This window comes from Neoarius graeffei, chromosome 10, assembly GCF_027579695.1.
Source record: "Neoarius graeffei isolate fNeoGra1 chromosome 10, fNeoGra1.pri, whole genome shotgun sequence".
Lineage (NCBI taxonomy): Eukaryota > Metazoa > Chordata > Actinopteri > Siluriformes > Ariidae > Neoarius > Neoarius graeffei.
In genome coordinates, this window is record NC_083578.1 from 86,245,706 (window position 1) to 86,267,751 (window position 22,046).

Genomic DNA, 22,046 nt, shown 5'->3' on the forward strand with positions numbered 1-22,046 from the left:
CTGATTACATTATATTATATTTGCATGAATTAATTATTCGGAACCTACAGGGATTCCTAATAAACTGATCAGTGAGTGTATATCCAAGTTCATTTTTTAAGTCATAACTGTATAGCTGCATCCATTTATATTTAACAGTTATTCCACAAAATCGAGTTGTACATGAGCTGAGAGCCGATGAGGCGCGTAGCACTGAGTTGGCTTTAAGCTGTGTACAAAATGATTGAGTGGAATAACTGTTTTATTCTATCCACATTCACTGGATTTTGACAAATAAAGCATTTTTATTTTTTGCAAATTTGAAAAATAAAAATGTATACAAAACACCGACAAACTCATTTCCACTTAGAATGTAAACAAACCAGCGAAATGACAGGAGCAATTTGTGGAAAATGCAATAATAATAATAATAATAATAATAATAATAATAATAATTCTTGAAAAATAAAAAAAGATACATTCTTACCATCAAATACTTTCCTTTTTTTGTTTTTTTAGGGGTTTTGTTTTTGAGTAGAGTTTTTATTTCATCCTCGTTTGTTTCAGCAACATGCTCCGCCATTTTGTTTTTCTTCTTTAGGGTTTTTTGGCAATTGGCAAACCAACTTAAAGGTGCATTACTGCCACCGACTGGGCTGGAGTGTGGAACAGGAAATACTGGGGGGGGGGAATATATATTCTTTTAACTATTTCTGTTTCTTTTAAATACTTGATAACAAAGCCGCCATTTTTTATTTTTACAGTCATTGGTTCGAGCAATCAGTACTGGCAGTCTGAGTGACAATGTGTTACTCCAATAATGCTAATCTCATCTCATCTCATTATCTCTAGCCGCTTTATCCTTCTACAGGGTCGCAGGCAAGCTGGAGCCTATCCCAGCTGACTACGGGCGAAAGGCGGGGTACACCCTGGACAAGTCGCCAGGTCATCACAGGGCTGACACACAGACACAGACAACCATTCACACTCACATTCACACCTACGGTCAATTTAGAGTCACCAGTTAACCTAACCTGCATGTCTTTGGACTGTGGGGGAAACCGGAGCACCCGGAGGAAACCCACGCGGACACGGGGAGAACATGCAAACTCCACACAGAAAGGCCCTCGCCGGCCCCGGGGCTCGAACCCAGGACCTTCTTGCTGTGAGGCGACAGCGCTAACCACTACACCACCGTGCCGCCCCAATAATGCTAATATTATTCAAAATATTATTCATTATTTTATCCACATTCATTGGATATGAGCAATCGCGTGCTCTGATTGGCTACTCTACTACTAGGATATCAGCTCATATATCGTGAGTAGAGAAAAACAAAATGGCAGTGTGTGTTATCAAGTATTTAAAAGAAACAGAAGTAGCAAAATAAACAAATATAGGGATCCCCCCACCCCACCCTAGTAACTCCTGTTCCACACTCCAGCCCAGTCGGTGGCGGTAATGCACCTTTAAATGCAACCGTCAAAAAAAAAAAACTAAAGAAGAAGAAAAACCCCAAAATACAAAAAAAGCAACAAAATATGAAATGAAAATATTTGATGGTACAAACGTATCTTTTTTTTTTTTTTTTTTTCAAGAATTATTATTATTATCATATTTTTCACAAATTGCTCCTGTCATTTCACCGGTTTGTTTACATTCTAAACGGAAATGATTTTGTTAGACGTTTTGTATAAAGTTTTTATTTATCGAATTTGCAAAAAATAAAAATGCTCTGTTTGTCAAAATCCAGTGAATGTGGAGAGAATAAAACAGTTATTCCACTCAATCTGGTCGTACACGGATTATAGACAACTCAGTGCTACGCGCCTCGTCGGCTCTCAGCTCATGTACGACTCGATTTCGTGGAATAACTGTTAAATAGTCCGAATTTCTCGATCAATCAGTACGCACAATCTTCTATAAATCACCTGCATATTTATACTACTAACATTTCCATTCATAATATGAGGCAAAAGCCTTTAAACCACTAGCATTATGGAAATGCAAAAGGCTGATGGTAGCTCAAGCGTTCAGGAAGTTCAAATCCCCGTATACAACTAGAGTTGTGATGGAAACTCAGAGTCTCATCTTTTGTTTTAATAATTTATTTAGCAAATTAATTTTCGGAATATCGTTCTAGCTGTTTGAGTGTGCTTTTATTCACATTCCACATTTAAACAAGACACATTTACATGGAGTACATGTGCATGCTTTGTTTTTCACTAATCTTCAATTGTTGAGCTGTTTACATGGATTAGAAATCACTGGAAGTCACTTTGTAGAAAAGAATGGATCAATGTTGTTTTAAAAAAAAATCCTTTCAAGCAACAAGCTTGTACTTTCCAGTGTTTACACAGAACCCACGTTAGACATCAGCTAGACGATGTAATGAAGCACTCCGAGTCCTGTGTGAGTGAGTGTGTGGTGTGTGTGTGTTCTCCGAAAATTACAGGTTGGTGATGTTTTCTGCTTCTGGCGTCTCCACCTCGAGAGCTTTGTTTTCATATACTTCACAAACCTCAACATCACTGTCACTGTGAGCCTCTTCATCATTGCTGAGGAAAACATCACTCAAATTAGACTCAGGTATATAAGAGTAATAATAAAATTTATAATAATAATAATAATAATAATAATACACTTGGATCATACATGGATAACGCGTCCCTCTTGCTCTACCAACCCTGGAACCTTGGAGGTTAGTTAATCATTGTGTTAATCAGCGTGCTTTGGCCTGAGTGATAACACGTGTGTTAATGGACGTGATCTGGTGTCCGTGTGAGACCTTGGGACGGCGTCTGAATATGTATAAAGATAACATCATATCACTAAAGAGGCCATAAAAGTTTCCTAAGCTGCAGAACAGCTTGGCCGTTTGGTAATCAGTCACTGAAGTACAGTGCCTTGCAAAAGTATTCATACCCCTTGAACTTTTTCACATTTTTCCACCATACAACCACGAACTTAAAAGTTTTTACTGAGATTTTATGTGATAGACCAACACAGAGTAGCACATAATTGTGAAGTGAAACGAAAATGATAAATGGTCTTCAAAATTTTAAACAAATAAAAATCTGAAAAATGTGGCGTGCATTAGTATTCAGCCCCCCTGCGTCAATACTTTGTAGAGCCACCTTTTGCTGCAATTACAGCTGCAAGTCTTTTGTGGTATGTCTCTACCAGCTTTGCACATCTAGACACTGAAATTTTTGCCCATTCTTCTTTGCAAAATAGCTCAAGCTCAGCCAGATTGGATGGAGAGCGTCTGTGAACAGCAATTTTCAAGTCTTGCCACAGATGCTCAATGGGATTTAGGTCTGGACTTTGACTGGGCCATTCTAACACATGAATATTCTTTGATCTAAACCATTCCATTGTAGCTCTGGCTGTATGTTTAGGGTCATTGTCTTGCTGGAAGGTGAATCTCCTTCCCAGTCTCAAGTCTTTTGCAGCCTCCAACAGGTTTTCTTCCAGGATTGCTTGTATTTAGCTCCATCCATCTTCCCATCAACTCTGACCAGCTTCCCTGTCCCTGCTGAAGAAAAGCATCCCCATAGCATGATGCTGCCACCACCATGTTTCACAGTGGGGATGGTGCGTGCAGGGTGATGAGCAGTGTTAGTTTTCCGCCACACATAGCACTTTGCATTTAGACCAAAAAGCTGTGGATTTCTGCAGCTCCTCCAGAGTGATCATGGGCCTCTTGGCTGCTTCTCTGACCAGTGCTCTCCTTGCTCGCGCTGTCAGTTTAGGTGGACGGCCATGTCTTGGTAGGTTTGCAGTTGTGCCATACTTTTTCCATTTTTGAATGATGGATTGAACAGTGCTTCTTGAGATGTTCAGAGCTTGGGATATATTTTTATAACCTAACCCTGCTTTAAACTTCTCCAGAACTTTATCCCTGACCTGTCTGGTGAGTTCTTTGGTCTTCATGATGCTGTTTGTTCTTCAGTGTTCTCTAACAAACCACTGAGGCCTTCACAGAACAAGTGTATTTATGCTGAGAGTAAATTACACACAGTAGGACTCTATTAACTAATTAGATGACTTCTGAAGGCAATTGATTGCACTGGATTGTATTTAGAGGTATCAGAGTACAGGGGGCTGAATACTAATGCACACCACATTTTTCAGATTTTTATTTGTTTAAAATTTTGAAGACCATTTATCATTTGCTTTTCACTTGACAATTATGTGCTACTCTGTGTTGGTCTATCACATAAAATCTCAGTAAAAAACTTTTAAGTTCGTGGTTGTAAGGTGGAAAAATATGAAAAAGTTCAAGGGGTATGAATACTTTTTCAAGGCACTGTAGCTATGGTTCCTCAAAATCTACAAAGAACTCGTGTGGGGTTTGTTCTTGGTAGAACTTGAGCTTGTGTTTACTCTACACGTGTAAATATCTGTAATTAGAGACGAACCTGGAAGCTGAACAAGTCAGGAGCTCTTTTATTTCTGCTCCGTTTCTTAAATCTCCAGCTTGTGTTTCTAGCGACTAGTCCAATCACAAGACATCTATCTAATGGCTATTATTATCTATACAGGACACTTTTTCCATGGAATAAAAACGTGTTCTATTCCCTTCTAGCGTGTTTCATTCATTTGGTTTGTTAGCATGCAATATTATTCGCATATCGCTTATCCTACATATATTACGTAACTCTACCCAATGCAGAATGAGTGTTGAATATGGTTTATGATATTGCATGGTTGTCACGACAACATGACGTCACACATCAGAGCTGACACGAGAGAAAGACGCGTTGAACACCCGAAAGGCGACCAAAACTTCATTAGATATTCTTCACGCATATTTACAAGCAGTGCTGAACTGTTACTATTCGAGCTGGGACTTGAGCTCAGCCCAAACTTAGCCAGACGCCAAAAAACCAAAGGATTTTGTAAGGGATTAGTGGCAGACTGCCAGGTCACCCATTCTGTGTAGCTGTCAAAGTTGAGTTTAAAAGTAACTCAGTAAATTACAGAGGGAAATGAGTACTTAAGTCTGAGTGAAAAATACTGTAGCCAACGTGCAGCGTGGAAGAAGAGTCTGGAGACAGAAATCTTAGTTTCTCAGTCGTTAGCCTGTGCTACTTGCTCTTGATAGATAGCACTGGCTTGACTGCTTTATTAGCATTCGCTAACACTATTGATGAACGCTACACTGGCTGGAAGGTGACTTCACTGCTGCACTGACGGTGCTGACTCACAGTTAAGCTCACGCTGGCCTTTGAGAATGCTGATATGGGGGGCGCTTCTGGTCATGGAGCCTAGCAGACGTAGCTAAGTGAGCTCCTTGGAAATGTAATGGGAATTATTATTTTCAAGATGAGTACAATCTTTAAGTTTAATATTTATACACTGGGTTGATCTAGTGTGCATTATTTTGCTAGTCACCAGTTATTTTATCAGACTTTTGCGACGTTTCAAACTTATTTAGCCAATGTCAACCATGATGCGTAGTGCTAAGCAGCTAGTTGCCAATGCTAAAGAGGGTGAACATTCTGCACATGGCCAGGACGGCCAGTCTAGTGCTCCTTTAAATGTGGCGACTTTTACTGACCAGCTGAACTTATTGAAGACTGATCTTTTTGCGAAAATCGAGTCAGTGGTCGGATCATTGAGAACTGAAATATCTTCTGTGCGTGAAGAATTGACCTCCACTACCAGTGCTCTGCAAGCTACACTGGACTCTCATGCTGACCAGCTAGTCAAAATTGAGAACACTGCTGTTTTTTGCGGAGATTCTATACAGGACCTGCACACTACCATCACCACCCTGACCGATGAGGTGTCGTCCTTGAAAACTAAATGCGAGGAGCTAGAAAGTAGATCCAGACGGAATAACATCAGAGTGATTGGCCTGAAAGAGGGCGTAGAGGGTCCTCAAGCAGCTAGCTGGCTAACTAAACGGTTGCACGAGGGCCACCTGAGGATCACGACTCTCGAGGCCGTTCACAACCAGCCCCCAGTGACCCACACCAACAGGATGACTCAATGACACCTTAGATGAGCTTTTCATCCATGAGAGGATAAATACCTGATGCTCCCTACCAGTCAGACAGAACTGAAGAAGCCTTTCGGATGAGAGGTGAAACGTCTTCAAGAATCTTCAAGCAAGTCCAGTTGCTCTCTTTTACCACCCACAGTTTACCATGACCTGGATGACTGAGAATCTTTACAGACATAAATGGTTGCACGATACTCTCGACCTCAGCTTTGAACCGGCCATCGATCGTGCCCACAGAGCCTTACGTCCTAAACCAAAGAGTGACGAAGCACCGTGGCCAGTGATCTTACGACTGCTGTATCAGAGGAACAGGGCTGTTCTACTTCGCAAAGCCAGGGAGATGGGCGACTCACTGCAACATGATGGCAGACGGGTACATATTTTCCCCGACCTCACGGCCGCTCAATCTAAGAAACGCAAGGAATTTACTGATGTCAAACGCCTGCTGCGTGGGAATTCTGCAGTCAAGGACTATGGATTTTTCTACCCGGGCCATCTGAGGATCACTCTACTGAACGGCGAGCAGCACAGATTCGAGAATCCAGCCGCAGCTGAACGCTTTATTCGACAACATCTATTGATTCAAGAAAACCCCGCCGAGCTGAATAATAACGTCGCTTCTAATGGCCGTGCAGATGTGGACTCTGTGTCATAACTCGTGAAGGTCGGCTAATGTGGGCCAGGTTTGACAGCAGAGTTAATTTGAACGGAAATGGGGAAATGTTGACTCTTTAACTCCTCTGTTCACGAACTGGCCTCCGCCCTATCTTGCTCTCTCACTCAGGCCGTTTAATATTTTTGTTCTACAGGCCCACTGCTTCAGCCTGGCGGATCTCTGTCTTATATAGACATTGTTTTAATACTCCCTCATTGTTATTTGTGTTATTGCTATCACATGTTCCTATTGAAACGTATAGCTTCTTGAAGTTCTGGAAGATACCAAAATGTTCATAACTGCAGCTTGTTTGGTAAGCTGCTGGGGGGGAGGTACCTGGCTTATGATTGTGCTTGCATTTTCTAAATGCTCTCAGTTTTGTGTTATTACTGTGCAATTTTTTTTTCCATTTCTTTTCTTTTTTTTTTTTGTATGGCTGTTTTTGCCCCACTCCCACTACATGGTCTACAGATTCTGTATGGGCAACTAAAGGAAGGAAAGCATACCCAAGGAGGGCAGAAGAAGCGGTACAAAGACATGATCAAAGTACACCTCAGAAAGTGTCACTTCAATCTCAATAACTGGGAGGAGGCTGCCCTCAAAAGAGATGAGTAGAGAAGGATGGTCCATGAGGGTACAGCACACCTAGAAGAGGACCTCCACCGTGCTGCAGAAACTAAAAGGCAACTGAGGAAGGAGAGAACCACCACCAAAACGGCTCCCCAAACCACCACCTCCAGGACAACAATTTACATATGCCCCCACTGCAATAGAGACTGTGGATCGAGGATTGGCCTCAACCGCCACCTGACAACCCACAAGTGACCAGACCCACCGTCAGGAGGACAATCATACTCGTTACGAGTGATCGCCAATGATGATGGTCTTTTATCATACTCCTGCGGCCCATCTGCCCTCTTTTATTTATCTACTCTTTTTTGCTACACTGACTGATTGGGCATCGTATGGCGGCAGCTAAAGGTTCTTTAACCCAGGGAGGTGACTTCTCTGTTGTGAGCTGGAATGTAAAGGGCTTGAATTCACCAGTCAAGTGCAATAAGGTATTAAACCATTTACACAGCCTGCATTCAGTGGTTGCCTTTTTACAAGAAACCCATTTGGGGACATTAGAGCACACAAAATTAAGGCGTAAATGGGTTGGGCAATTATATCATTCTAATTTTTCTAGCAGATCAAGGGGGGGGCAGCTATTATAATTCATAAAGCAGTCCCATTTAATGCGCTACATACTGTTGCGGATCCTAACGGGCGCTATGTTTTTGTTTCAGGCACTTTATATAACATGCCAGTAGTTCTTGCCAGTATATATGCACCTAATCAGGATAAGGACATATTTTTTCAGAAGCTCTTTTCAGCAATTCCCGACCTTCAATCCCATTATCTCATATTAGGTGGTGACTTTAACTGTTGTTTAAATACTTCTTTGGACCGGTCTTCCACTAGAGCCGTTCGTGACTCAAAATCAGCTTATGTGATCAAATCTTTTATGGAGGAATATGGTGTTAGCGATCCTTGGCGGTTTCTATATCCTCAAACTAAAAAGTTTTCTTTTTTTTCTCCAGTACATCACTCTTTCTCTCGTATTGACTTTTTTCTTTTGGATGACAGGCTCCTTTCTCATATACATACAGTTTCTTACAATCCTATTGTAATCTCTGACCATGCTCCAGTATCTTTAGTGCTATCTTTTCCTGAGAAGCCCAACTCCCGCATCCCCTGGCGTTTCAACTCACTCTTGCTTTCAGATGAGGCGTTTATTAACTTTATATCAGTTCAGATAGATATCTTTGTATCTACTAATGTTTATCCAGGGGTCTCCGCTTCACTTATCTGGGAGACTTTCAAGGCATTCATTAGGGGACAAATTTTAGGCTTTTGTGGATTCCAGGGGAAACAGCGCAAAGAACGTCAAGCTCAGCTTCTTGCTGAAATAGCCCAGCTTGATGATGATTATGCTTCTAGCCGAACACCAGAGAGATTTAAAAGACTCATTACCTTAAAATCTGAGTTTGATATTTTGGCTACTGAACAGGCAGAAGCTAAATTATTAAAGTTGAGACATTCTTTGTATGAGTCCGGGGAAAGGCCATCCAAGCTGTTGGCATATCAACCGAGACAGGCCTTCACATCCAATCTAATTCCAAAAATAACCACTCCATCAGGCATAGTTACTGACCCCTTAGAAATAAATAAAGCATTTAAAGACTTCTATAGCGCTCTCTACACATCTGAGCACAACACTGACCCTCAGGCATTGACATCCTTCTTTATTCAAATAAAAACAGAAATGTCTACCATTACTTCTAGCCAGAAGGAGATCCTTGATCAAACTCTCCATGGAGACAAAATTGTTAAGGCAATTTGTACTACGCAATCTGGAAAGTCCCCTGGACCTGACGGACTGCCAATAGAATTTTATAAAAAGTTCTCTGCCCAAATTGTGCCTCTTCTATTAAACATGTTCAGTGAATCCTTATTGTCTGGCACACTGCCTCCCTCTCTCCGACAAGCCTCTATTTCCTTAATATTGAAGAAGAATAAGGATCCGGACTACTGCTCTTCATACCGCCCCGTATCACTACTAAATGCAGATATTAAGATTCTTGCTAAGGCCCTGTCTCTTAGATTGGAATCTGCTCTTCCCTCCATTATACACCCAGACCAAACTGGATTCATCAAAAGAAGACACTCTTTTTTTAATATATGATGTCTCTTTAAGGGCGGCACGGTGGTGTAGTGGTTAGCGCTGTCGCCTCACAGCAAGAAGGTCCTGGGTTCGAGCCCCGTGGCCGGCGAGGGCCTTTCTGTGTGGAGTTTGCATGTTCTCCCCGTGTCCGCGTGGGTTTCCTCCGGGTGCTCCGGTTTCCCCCACAGTCCAAAGACATGCAGGTTAGGTTAACTGGTGACTCTAAATTGACCGTAGGTGTGAATGTGAGTGTGAATGGTTGTCTGTGTCTATGTGTCAGCCCTGTGATGACCTGGCGACTTGTCCAGGGTGTACCCTGCCTTTCGCCCGTAGTCAGCTGGGATAGGCTCCAGCTTGCCTGCGACCCTGTAGAAGGATAAAGCGGCTAGAGATAATGAGATGAGATGAGATGTCTCTTTAATATTATCTTTAATATTGCATTTAGGCCAAAAAGTTCAACTTTGGTCTCATCTGACCAAAGCACCTTCTTCCGCATGTTTGCTGTGTCCCTTACATTTCTTATGCCTGTCTTTCAGCAATGGCTTTCTTCTTGCCACTCTTCCAAAAAGGCCGGATTTGTGGAGTGTACGACTTATAGTTGTCCTGTGCACAGATTCTCCCACCTGAGCTGTGGATTTCTGCAGCTCCTCCAGAGTGATCATGGGCCTCTTGGCTGCTTCTCTGACCAGCGCTCTCCTTGCTCGCGCTGTCAGTTTAGGTGGACGGCCATGTCTTGGTAGGTTTGCAGTTGTGCCATACTTTTTCCATTTTTGAATGATGGATTGAACAGCGCTTCTTGAGATGTTCAGAGCTTGGGATATTGTTTTCTAACCTAACCCTGCTTTAAACTTCTCCAGAACTTTATCCCTGACCTGTCTGGTGAGTTCTTTGGTCTTCATGATGCTGTTTGTTCTTCAGTGTTCTCTAACAAACCACTGAGGCCTTCACAGAACAAGTGTATTTATGCTGAGAGTAAATTACACACAGTAGGACTCTATTAACTAATTAGATGACTTCTGAAGGCAATTGATTGCACTGGATTGTATTTAGAGGTATCAGAGTACAGGGGGCTGAATACTAATGCACACCACATTTTTCAGATTTTTATTTGCAAAATTTGGTGAAAATCCATCGAGAAATGGCGACATTAGCTCAAGACAAACAAACAAACAAACTTTGCCAATTATTATTATTATTATTATTATTATTATTTTATTATTATTATTATTTTATTCCCTGTGTAATTTACTTAGTTACTTTTAAAATCAACATCGACAACTACACACAATGGAGTGACCTGGCAGACAAAATTCTCTCAAAATCTTCCTCTTTTGCGGCACGGTGGTGTAGTGGTTAGCACAGTCGCCTCACAGCAAGAAGGTTCCAGGTTCGAACCCAGCGGCCGGCGAGGGCCTTTCTGTGTGGAGTTTGCATGTTCTCCCCGTGTCTGCGTGGGTTTCCTCTGGGTGCTCCAGTTTCCCCCACAATCCAAAGACATGCAGTTAGGTTAACGTGGGGCGGCCTTGGGCTGAGGTGCCCTTGAGCAAGGTACCGAACCCCTGACTGCTCCCCGGGCGCTCTGGTGTGGCTGCCCACTGCTCTGAGTGTGTGTGCATGTGTTCACTGCTTCAGATGGGTTAAATGCAGAGGATGAATTTCACTGTAAAGTGATGAATAAAGGTTTCTTCTTCTTTTAATGAAGCAAACTTTGCAGCCATGTTTATTTACAAACTGTCACAGTCACTCGCTAGTGCAGAAGTTTTACATCTCTGACGTGTCTCTTTTTCAGTTTTTCAATGTCCATTGGTATGTTTTTCTCTTGTACATATGCATGAAGAATATCTAATGAGGTTTTGGTAGCCTTTCGGGTGTTCAGCACATCTTCGGTTTCAGTTTTCAGTTTATTTATTTAGTGCTTAATTATCGCATAGCTAATCCTAGCAGTAGCACTGGATTAACCTTGTCTTCTCTCTTTCCCAGCCAACAAAGAAATGATTATGCGCATGTGCAGCAGAAAAGTTGTCACTGGATCTTCTCATGAGCTCTGATGTGTGACGTCATGTTGTCTTGACAACGTGCAATATTATAAAAATATTGCACGCTCATTCTCCATTGGGGAGATACACGGAGGATAAGCGATATGATAACAATATTGCATGCTATTAGTAAACCCACTAGAAGGGAATAGAACGCATGCTTTTATTCCATGGAAAAAGTGCCTTGTATGTATAATAATTATATATACGTAAAGGGCATTGAGAATTTTTGGAATGCACGAGCAATAAATTATTATTTATTAATGAATGACGCATCTCTTGTTTTTATCTTTTGTCGCTGAATTTACTGATAAGGTCAAGTTATAGCAGTAATAACTAGTCGTGTATTACTCTCTCAGCAGTCTCTGTTTTAGTCTCTGTTTTAGAACCTTGCCTTTGGGGAACCATTAAAATACTGCGTAAATATGCACTAATATGGACTATTAGAAAGCATTCAAGCTATGTAGATGTCAAAGTGAAAAAAGTGAAAGTTTATTATTCCGCAAACTCGTAAAGCACCCTGTGAGAGTTCAGGCCTTCAGCAGTTGTATTGCTCTTTCGTGCCTGGAGTTTGTAATGTGCCCAATGAATAGAGGTAAATGTTGATGATGATGTATACTCACTTGTCTTTCTTGAAAAAGATCCTTTTCACGATAAGGATGATGAAGACGATGAAGAGGAAGCCGACCGTTGCTGCCAATCCCACCATCGCTCTGGTCTCCCAGCTGTACTCCTGAGTGCTGGCTCTCAGGCCGCCTGTGTAGGTTCACATACATGGAAAAAGTCCTCAACTTGCAGCCGTTTGGCAACGAATCTCTCTTCTGATTGGTCAGAACGGTTTATTTTAATTCCCTTGTTCTAATACGTTCTTTCTATAGTATAGTTACAGTTCATTCTCAGGGACTTGTATTGTGGATGCACTACATTAAAAATACACATGTAATTATGAATATGGTGAAGTTTTACGTCTGGAGTTCTGTGAATATTCATCATTTTTGGAAGGAGTCTCCAGTGTTAGCGCTTTGTATCAGTCAAAGAGAAAACTGTAACCAAAGTGAGAACAGGAACCAATGTGTCTTGCAGATGTTTCACAGTATTATAATGTGTTATTTACCAGCTGGGAGGTCCGTATGGTGAAATACCGTGACCGAGGTCTTGAAAGTACTGAGCGAGGCCCTCTGGGCCGAGGTCAGTATTCAAGGCCGAGGTCACAGTATTTCACCATACGGATCGACCTTAAGCTGGTAAATAATATATTTATTTTTTCTTTACCAAATTCTAACAGAAAGTGAGAGCGCCCGAAAGGGAAAACCGAGCCGAGCTGCCATTTTGAATCCTCATTCACGGCTGTAATGCAAATTGCTTCCTCCTCGGTATACAAGTGCACTTCCATGGCAGGAAAAAACTACATTTTGCCGCCTATATAGTCCCCTATTTATACAAAATTGAGTCATTCAGGATTCAGCCATGTTTTTGCTCGGTGTTAGCAAGTTACAGGTTTTTAGCTTTCTCCTGAAATGTTTCCTTTTATTTCTTCTTCCTCAGGGTAGTAAAACTCGCTTTCGCTGTGAACACTGTCGTTATCGCTATCCATGCTGTAAAATTAATGCTATTCTCCTGAGAAATGCTGGAAAAAAATTCATAAGATTTTTGATAATCTTATAAATAAATCTTATAAAAAAATAAATGTTGACAAAAAATGCTACTATGTTTGTTGTTGTTGTGAACGAGCGAGTCGCCAGAGGTCCGTAACCGGGGTCCATACCGTAGGATACGGACCCACTCGCCAGCCAATCAGAGCGCAGGATTTGGACCGTGAAAAAACGAAATAACAGTTATTCCACAAAATCGAGTCGTACATGAGCTGATAGTCGGCTATAATCCATGTACGACGAGCTTGAGTGGAATAACTGCTTTATTCTATCCACATTCACTGGATTTTGAGAAACGGAGCATTTTTATTATTATTATTTTATTTATTTATTTATTTATTTATTTTTGCAAATTCAATAAATAAAAACTTTATACAAAATGTCCAACAAAATAATTTCCGCTTAGGCGGACTTCTTAAAAAACTATCGATGGCGGCACGAATTGACTTTAGTGTTGTTTTTTTGTAGAAAGCGCCATCTTGCTGTCGTGCCGAGGTATAGAACAGCTTTAGACGTTTATTTAATTCTTCCTTGGACATTTCAGTTCTGTAATTTTCAAACTTCTTTGAGCTTTTGAATCAGTCTAAAACAACAAATTTTAATGCTTAAAAATGAAGAACGTAAACAAACCGGCGAAATGACCAGAGCGATTTGTGAAAAATGCAATAATAATAATAATGAGACCGTCGATGATGGCGTAGCTCACTCCGGTCCCGTCGAGTCCAGAAGGAACGATCTAAAGTGGGCCACCTTCCTTGCGCAATAAATGTTGCAAGCTATATACACTATATACAAGCTATATATAGGAGCGATATCCACCCTAGGAATACCGACCTATTTTCCAGAAAGAATCCAAAACGGCGAGGAATTGACCTTTTTGTTAAACTGCCCATTAAGGCTTAATTAGTCCATAATTTCATTAATAATTGTTATTAAGCAAATCTGGGTAGAAATTATATGCACCCTAGGTACCCCTACCTTCATGGCGGAAAGAATCAAAATCGAAGAAATGAAGAAGAAGAGATTTGTGTGGAAACTGCTCGTTAGGGATTGATTGATTACTCCATATCTTCATTATTAATTGCAATTATGCAAATTGGGTAGAAGCTACTGTATATGCACCCTTCCTGCATATACATCCTAACTTCCTGCCAAAAAGAATAAAAATCAGTGAAGAATTGAGAGAGAAGAAGCAATTTTCGTGAAATGTGGATGACGGACGACGGACAACACATGATGGCATAAACTCATCGCCTGTCAGCCGGATGAGCTAATAATAATAATAATAATTCATGAAAAAAATAAAAAAGACACGTTCTTACCAGCAAATACTTTCATTCCATATTTTGTTGCTGCTTTTTAAAATTCTTTTTGTATTTTTTGGCTTTTTTCGAGTAGAGTTTTTATTTCGTCCTTGGTTGGTTCAGTGACACTCCGCCATTTTGTTTTTCTCTCCTCACGGTACAGTATATGAGCTGATATCCTAGTAGTAGAGTAGCAGAGTGTGCGATTGCTCATATCCAGTGAATGTGGTTAGAATATTATATTATATTATATTATATTATATTATATTATATTATATTATATTATGTGTAGCTAAAAAAGGATAAAAAGTATAGCATGTAAGTGTAATTTGTAATCATTGGGAAAGTGCTGTGGTGTACACTGCCTTACATGAAAAATATATAACCAGAGCCACTCAAGAGGCTGTAAAATCATTAAATATAATATAAAGTAGACAGAAAGATGAATTTTCTTACCAGTTTTTGCCTGGCAGATTGAAACGAGCAGGAATAAGCAAGCGAGGACACTCCTGAGGTACGACATGACGGCTTTGTGCTTTTCCCTGACTGACTGACTTCAGTGAGCAAGCAATAAATGTGCATGTGTGTGTGTCTATAAAGAGCAAAGTGCAGTTATAACGGGAACTCGAGCGACCCACGGCACATCACTCTGAGACCCTACACACACACAAACACACACCACAAGCTAATCTGAACAAGTTCCACATAATTATGCTGTAAAGATAAATAGTTCAGCTTTTACTGCTACAGATTGGAGTCGAGTATTAACATATGAGCAGACTTGCATTTTATAGATGGTTTCATAATACTGTTCCTCAGAGTTTGTTGGGACGTGACTGGGAGCAAAGAAACAAAGTGTGGGTGCAATCAGTTAATTATTGAAATTAAGTGATCAATCTCATTAAATCAGTCTAATTAAATTTGAAGGTTAATAATTAAAATGAATCAATCCCATTGAATCGTTTACTTTGACTCATTTGAATTGAATCATACCATAGAATCAGTCTCATTAAATTTGAAGGTTAATAATTAAAATGAATCAATCCCATTGAATCGTTTACTTTGACTCATTTGAATTGAATCATACCATAGAATCAGTCTCATTTGAAGTGAATCATTCAGTGAATCATTTAGTGAATCGTTCAGTGAATCATTTAGTGAATCATACCATTAATCCTGGATAAATTACCAAACAGCTAGATTATGGTATATTTCCAAATTATTACGATCACTTACCATATTACATAACTTATATGCACCTTTTTGAATTCTTTGAGAGATTGGGGACTTCAGATATTGTTCACCAACAAGATGAATACACACAGCTTTGATAATAAATGGATTTATTATAACAAAGATAAAAATGGATAATCAATATATACAAATATGATATGGTGTGTGTGTGTGTGTGTGTGTGTGTGTGTGTGTGTGTGTGTATGGCCTAGCTTGTTGCTAGCTAAAACAAAGGAATGTTATCTAAACAGAACAAAGGATTAGCTCTGTTGCTAATGTGCTTGAGTGTGTGTGTGTGTGTGGGAAGGACTTGACCACGTGTTTAGCCTCATGTAGCTAACTACACGTGGTGGAGGCCTAGATTAGCCTTGTGTTGCTAGTGTGTGTTTGTGAAAGGCCCTATGGCCTAGCTAAAGTGTGGTTGTTAGGCCTGGTGAGGCCTACTGAGCACGTGTTGCTAAAGACAAAGGGAAGCTATCTAAAGTGTATCAGGCCTGGTCAGGCCTGTTGAGCACGTGTTTTCTCAGTAACAAAAAGATTCCACACTCATAACATTACCAAACTCACTGAAACCTTGATAAGGTCAAAATGTATGATAAGGAAATTAAAGTGTTAGTCAGAGAGGAGCATGCACAGCCTATCTATTAAACAATTGAGAGAACATAGAACAGAACAATTCAACACGCTGCGTGTCTAACAGTGTAACAGATAAACCTGGGTTTAAATTCACACTATTTCAATAAAAGCAAATTCCTAAGACTATCTTAATTATGCCCAAATGCCAAAATCTTACTTAATCCTGCCTTTAGCAAGATATGAAGAAGATGTTCGCCGTTGCAGAGCTTCGCTGTTCATGAAGCACGTGAGCCGCCCGTGTAGAAAGTGCAGAGTCTTCTTGGGTCCGGCGGAGCACTTGGGTGGTTCCCGTGGAAAGCAGAGGACTCTTGGTCCGAACTTCAGCGTTCGTGAGGAAAAGTCTCTGATCAGAATAAGATGCACAGCGCTTGTGAGTTAAAAAGGATTCAATCGCTTCTTAACTTTTAACTGCCTGGGCTGCAGTCGTGACGTCACTTCTAATACGAATAAACCGGTTGTAACTCAGGTTGAGTTTAAAGCTCGCGCGACTCTAGAGTTTACCTTGGCCAAGGGTAAGAAATCGCGCTGAATGATGGATCTTGCAAGAAAGAGGTGTTTTCGGGTTTGAGAGCATCTCTTCATGCGTCTAGACTCCTTGAAATCCAGACACGAGAGACCAAGAGCAGAACTTCCGCCCGGATTTATGCGCGCATGGCGGACTGACGTAGATGATCCCGCCCACGCGTGACGTAGGTCACGCGGAAGAGGACTGGGACTTGTAGTCCCCAGAGACAAAATGGCGGCATGATACCTACAAAAGTATAAATTAATAAATCTGTTTGTTAATTAATCTCTTTAATTAATCGACTAATTACTGAAGCAGTGCTGTATGTGATTGGCTGGTTCGTCTTAATAAATGCATAAGTCAGTATGTTTACATGCACATTAATATTCCACTATATTCTATCCACATTCACTGGACATGATAAGGGCGACAGAATCACGTTGTGAACGAAAACAAACCGTAAGTGAGTTTGGCACTGTTGTAAAATTCCCCTGAAATAGTTTACCACGTTTGTGATGTTTAATGTGAGCCATACAAAAGAAAAATACAATGAACATCCGAATTAAATGAAATGAAGATTCACCACAGATATTTATTTTATTGAGGTGTTTGATCGCCGTTTCTCCAATTTCCATGAAGTCTAATAATCTATAATTAGATATTACGCCATGTTTATTTTTACACACTCACCTGCTGTACTCAGTTTCCCCAGAATTTCGTAGACAATAACACGGCCGGATCACTGAGGGGATAGAACTGGTTTTGTTGGAACTTTATTGATGTAACTCTTGAATAATTACTATAAAAATGACAGTTTTCAATAAATATTCAACTCGTCCCATCGGGCAGGCAGATGCGGATGAATTTGACTCCTCTGGACCAAATATTTATTTGTCCCGGACAGTCAGACTACCGTTAATGTCGAGTCCTGGAGTATTTCAAACTTTTACATAGCTACAGTGGTGCTTGAAAGTTTGTGAACCCTTTAGAATTTTCTATATTTCTGCATAAATATGACCTAAAACATCATCAGATTTTCACACAAGTCCTAAAAGTAGATAAAGAGAACCCAGTTAAACAAATGAGACAAAAATATTATACTTGGGCATTTATTTATTGAGGAAAATGATCCAATATTACATATCTGTGAGTGGCAAAAGTATGTGAACCTTTGCTTTCGGTATCTGGTGTGACCCCCTTGTGCAGCAATAACTGCAACTAAACGTTTGCGGTAACTGTTGATCAGTCCTGCACACCGGCTTGGAGGAATTTTAGCCCGTTCCTCAGTACAGAACAGCTTCAACTCTGGGATGTTGGTGGGTTTCCTCACATGAACTGCTCGCTTCAGGTCCTTCCACAACATTTCCATTGGATTAAGGTCAGAACTTTGACTTGGCCATTCCAAAACATTAACTTTATTCTTCTTTAACCATTCTTTGATAGAACGACTTGTGTGCTTAGGGTTGTTGTCTTGCTGCATGACCCACCTTCTCTTGAGATTCAGTTCATGGACAGATGTCCTGACATTTTCCTTTAGAATTCATTGTTCCATCAATGATGGCAAGCCGTCCTGGCCCAGATGCAGCAAAACAGGCCCAAACCATGATACTACCACCACCATGTTTCACAGATGGGATAAGGTTCTTATGCTGGAATGCAGTGTTTTCCTTTCTCCAAACATAACGCTTCTCATTTAAACCAAAAAGTTCTATTTTGGTCTTATCCGTCCACAAAACATTTTTCCAATAGCCTTCTGGCTTGTCCATGTGATCTTTAGCAAACTACAGATGAGCAGCAATGTTCTTTCTGGAGAGCAGTAGCTTGCTCCTTGCAACCCTGCCATGCACACCATTGTTGTTCAGTGTTCTCCTGATGGTGGACTCATGAACATTAGCCAATGTGAGAGAGGCCTTCAGTTGCTTATAAGTTACCCTGGGGTCCTTTGTGACCTCGCTGACTATTACATGCCTTGCTCTTGGAGTGATCTTTGTTGGTCGACCACTCCTGGGGAGGGTAACAATGGTCTTGAATTTCCTCCATTTGTACATAATCTGTCTGACTGTGGATTGGTAGAGTCCAAACTCTTTAGAGATGGCTTTGTAACCTTTTCCAGCCTGATGAGCATCAACAACGCTTTTTCTGAGGTCCTCAGAAATCTCCTTTATTCGTGCCATGATACACTTCCACAAACATGTGTTGTGAAGATCAGACTTTGATAGATCCCTGTTCTTTAAATAAAACAGGGTGCCCACTCACACCTCATTGTCATCCCATTGATTGAAAACACCTGACTCTAATTTCACCTTCAAATTAACTGCTAATCCTAGAGGTTCACATACTTTTGCCACTCACAGATATGTAATATTGGATCATTTTCCTCAGTAAATAAATGACCAAGTATAATATTTTTGCCTCATTTGTTTAACTGGGTTCTCTGTATCTACTTTTAGGACTTGTGTGCAAATCTGATGATGTTTTCGGTCATATTTATGCAGAAATAAAGACAATTCTAAAGGGTTCACAAACTTTCAAGCACCACTGTATTTCTAGAAACAAGCAAAATTATCCTCCAATACAACTTCAAGCTTGAAATTAGTAAAGATGTCAAGAAATAGATTTAATTTTCACATAATGAGAATTATTCTATCCACATTCACTGGATATGAGCAATCGTATGCTCTGATTGGCTACTCTACTACTAGGATATCAGCTCGTATACCGTGAGTAGAGAAAAACAAAATGGTGGCGTGTGTTATCAAGTATTTAAAAGAAACAGAAATACTTTAAAGAAAATATTCTTTCCCCCCAGTAGCTCCTGTTCCACACTCCAGCCCAGTCGGTGGCGGTAATACACCTTTAAGTTGGTTTGCCAACCACCACCAAAAAAAAAGTAAAGAAGAAGAACAACAAAATGGCAGAGTGTGTTGCTGAACTAACCGAGGATGAAATAAAAACTCTACTTGAAAAGAAAACCCCAAAAAATACAAAAAAAGGCAACAAAATATGAAATGAAAGTATTTGATGGTAAGAACATATCTTTTTAATTTTTCAAGAATTATTATTATCATTGCATTTTTCACAAATTGCTCCTGTCATTTTGCCGGTTTGTTTACATTCTAAGCGGAAATGATTTTGTCGGACGTTTTGTATAAAGTTTTTATTTATCAAATTTTCAAAAAATAAAAATAAAAATGCTCTGTTCCTTAAAATCCAGTGAATGTGGAGAGAATAAAACAGTTATTCCACTCAATCTCGTCGTACATGGATTATAGACAACTTGGTGCTAGGCGCCTCGTCAGCTATCGGCTCATGTACGACTCGATTTTGTGGAATAACTGTTAAATATTGTCATATTCAGAACTGGATATCAGTCGTGTAAGCAACATATTCTGTTTGGAAAATCCAGATTTGGCCTTATATAAAAAATTTAGTATTTTCTGATTAAGACGTGGGATATGTTGATATTATTTGGGTTTTAGGAGCAATCTTTGGACATGCAGGGAAGAGCAGGTTGACTTGAGACAGTTTCCCATCAATTAATTTCAACCAATCAGGTTTGAGATTCCATCAGAAGTTTGATGTTGCCCCGAGAGTATCCAACTTCCTTTGGAGCTGAAGATAGACACTGCAGTAAGGTTTGTGCAGTTTGATATTTTATCAACTAAAACTTAAAAGTATTTCCTCCTTCACCTCCACCTCCACTCTATGGTGTAATGTACACTGGAGAATTGGGGATTTGTTAGGAATTAAAGTCAAGTCAAGAGTTACCAGATATAATCTCATCTCATTATCTCTAGCCGCTTTATCCTGTCCTACAGGGTCGCAGGCAAGCTGGAGCCTATCCCAGCTGACTATGGGTGAAAGGTGGGGTACACCCTGGACAAGTCGCCAGGTCATCACAGGGCTGACACATAGACACAGACAACCATTCACACTCACATTCACACCTACGGTCAATTTAGAGTCACCAGTTAACCTAACCTGCATGCCTTTGGACTGTGGGGGAAACCGGAGCACCCGGAGGAAACCCACGCGGACACGGGGAGAACATGCAAACTCCGCACAGAAAGGCCCTCGCCGGCCACGAGGCTCGAACCCGGACCTTCTTGCTGTGAGGCGACAGCGCTAACCACTACACCACCATGCCGCCCACCAGATAATATTATTTATTAAACTTAAATTCTGAGGGGAAAACATTTAAGGATTTTTTTCCCCAAAATATCCAGATGGGGAGAGTTGGGACAGTTCATCATGTTACAGGGGTTGTTTTTTCTTGTGGTTTACAAATATAATTTTTTTTTAAATGTTTGTTAAAAATGTGGGTGTGTCCCTGCATTGCATAAGGATTAAACTTATTTCATTCCTTCTTGAGAATGAAGTTGTTTTGTCGAGTCAGGCTTTGGGTAAACTGACATTTTTCTATCACTGTACCAGCATCGTGTGTTCATATGTTACAGTTCATATGGTACAGGATTTGATCATAAATAATAATTGAACATGTCGGTTTAAGCTAGAGATTTTAATTTGTGTCCCATGTCTCCCCACTATGTCCCAAGTCTCCCAACATAATGTCCCATGTCTCCCCCTCAGTGTCCCATGTCTCCCTGCAGAAAAACTGAATCCTGAAGGCCGGTATATGTGACCAGCTGAGAAACTAATGTTGTGGTAAGAGGGTACAGTAAATACTCTCTAATGCAGTATGAATGTGACGCGTCCTACAAAGAATTTCACACAATCCAGAAAAGATGAAAACTCGTCCCAAGTCTCCCCACTCTCCTCTGTACAGCATGTTGGGAATATGTATCTTTTTACGGCTGATTCATAAGAGTCGCAAACAACTTCTGACTTGCGTTATCGCAGCTGTAATCAGTCGTTCCTTCAAGAAAACTAATCAACACCTTCTGACCAATCAGAATCGATGAGATGTTTGAGTACTGTGGTATAAAATGTGAAATCTTTCATTCCTTTTAATGCCCTTCTGCTTGGATAAGGTCAATCTGTCTGTCTGTCTGTCTGTCTGTGTCCAGCTTTTAATTCAGCTTGATGACCGCAGCGTGTAATCTTTCCATCTAATCCTCTTTTCTCTGCCAAATCCAAACTTCACTCTGAACCCTGTGTCTCGGTCCATGAGATATAATCTACCATCACACTCACACACACACACACACACACACACACACACACACACACGCTTCTACACAATCAACACAGACACATGAAGTCACATAAAAAGTTGGGTGTTTATTATAAGTGTTAGAGTGAGAATATTTAACAGCAGCCATGTTGGAAAAGACAGAAATTAAACGTCTTCATGTTCGAGGACAGC

The 22,046-nt window shown here is 40.5% G+C and overlaps 1 protein-coding gene across 5 annotated transcripts in view; it reads left to right on the forward strand.

Moving 5' to 3' along the window:
* Positions 1 to 12,294, forward strand: part of nfic (nuclear factor I/C) — a 335,473-nt gene extending 323,179 nt beyond the window's left edge. For 3 of the 5 annotated variants that reach the window (XM_060932489.1, XM_060932491.1, XM_060932488.1), the window contains exon 11: positions 12,032 to 12,294. In XM_060932489.1, the coding sequence (XP_060788472.1) occupies positions 12,032 to 12,127 (96 nt within the window). In that variant the 3' untranslated portion in view covers positions 12,128 to 12,294. The remainder of the gene's footprint in view (positions 1 to 12,031) is intronic. The other 2 variants (XM_060932490.1, XM_060932494.1) reach the window with 2 other exon arrangements.
* The last annotated feature ends 9,752 nt before the right edge of the window (positions 12,295 to 22,046 follow it).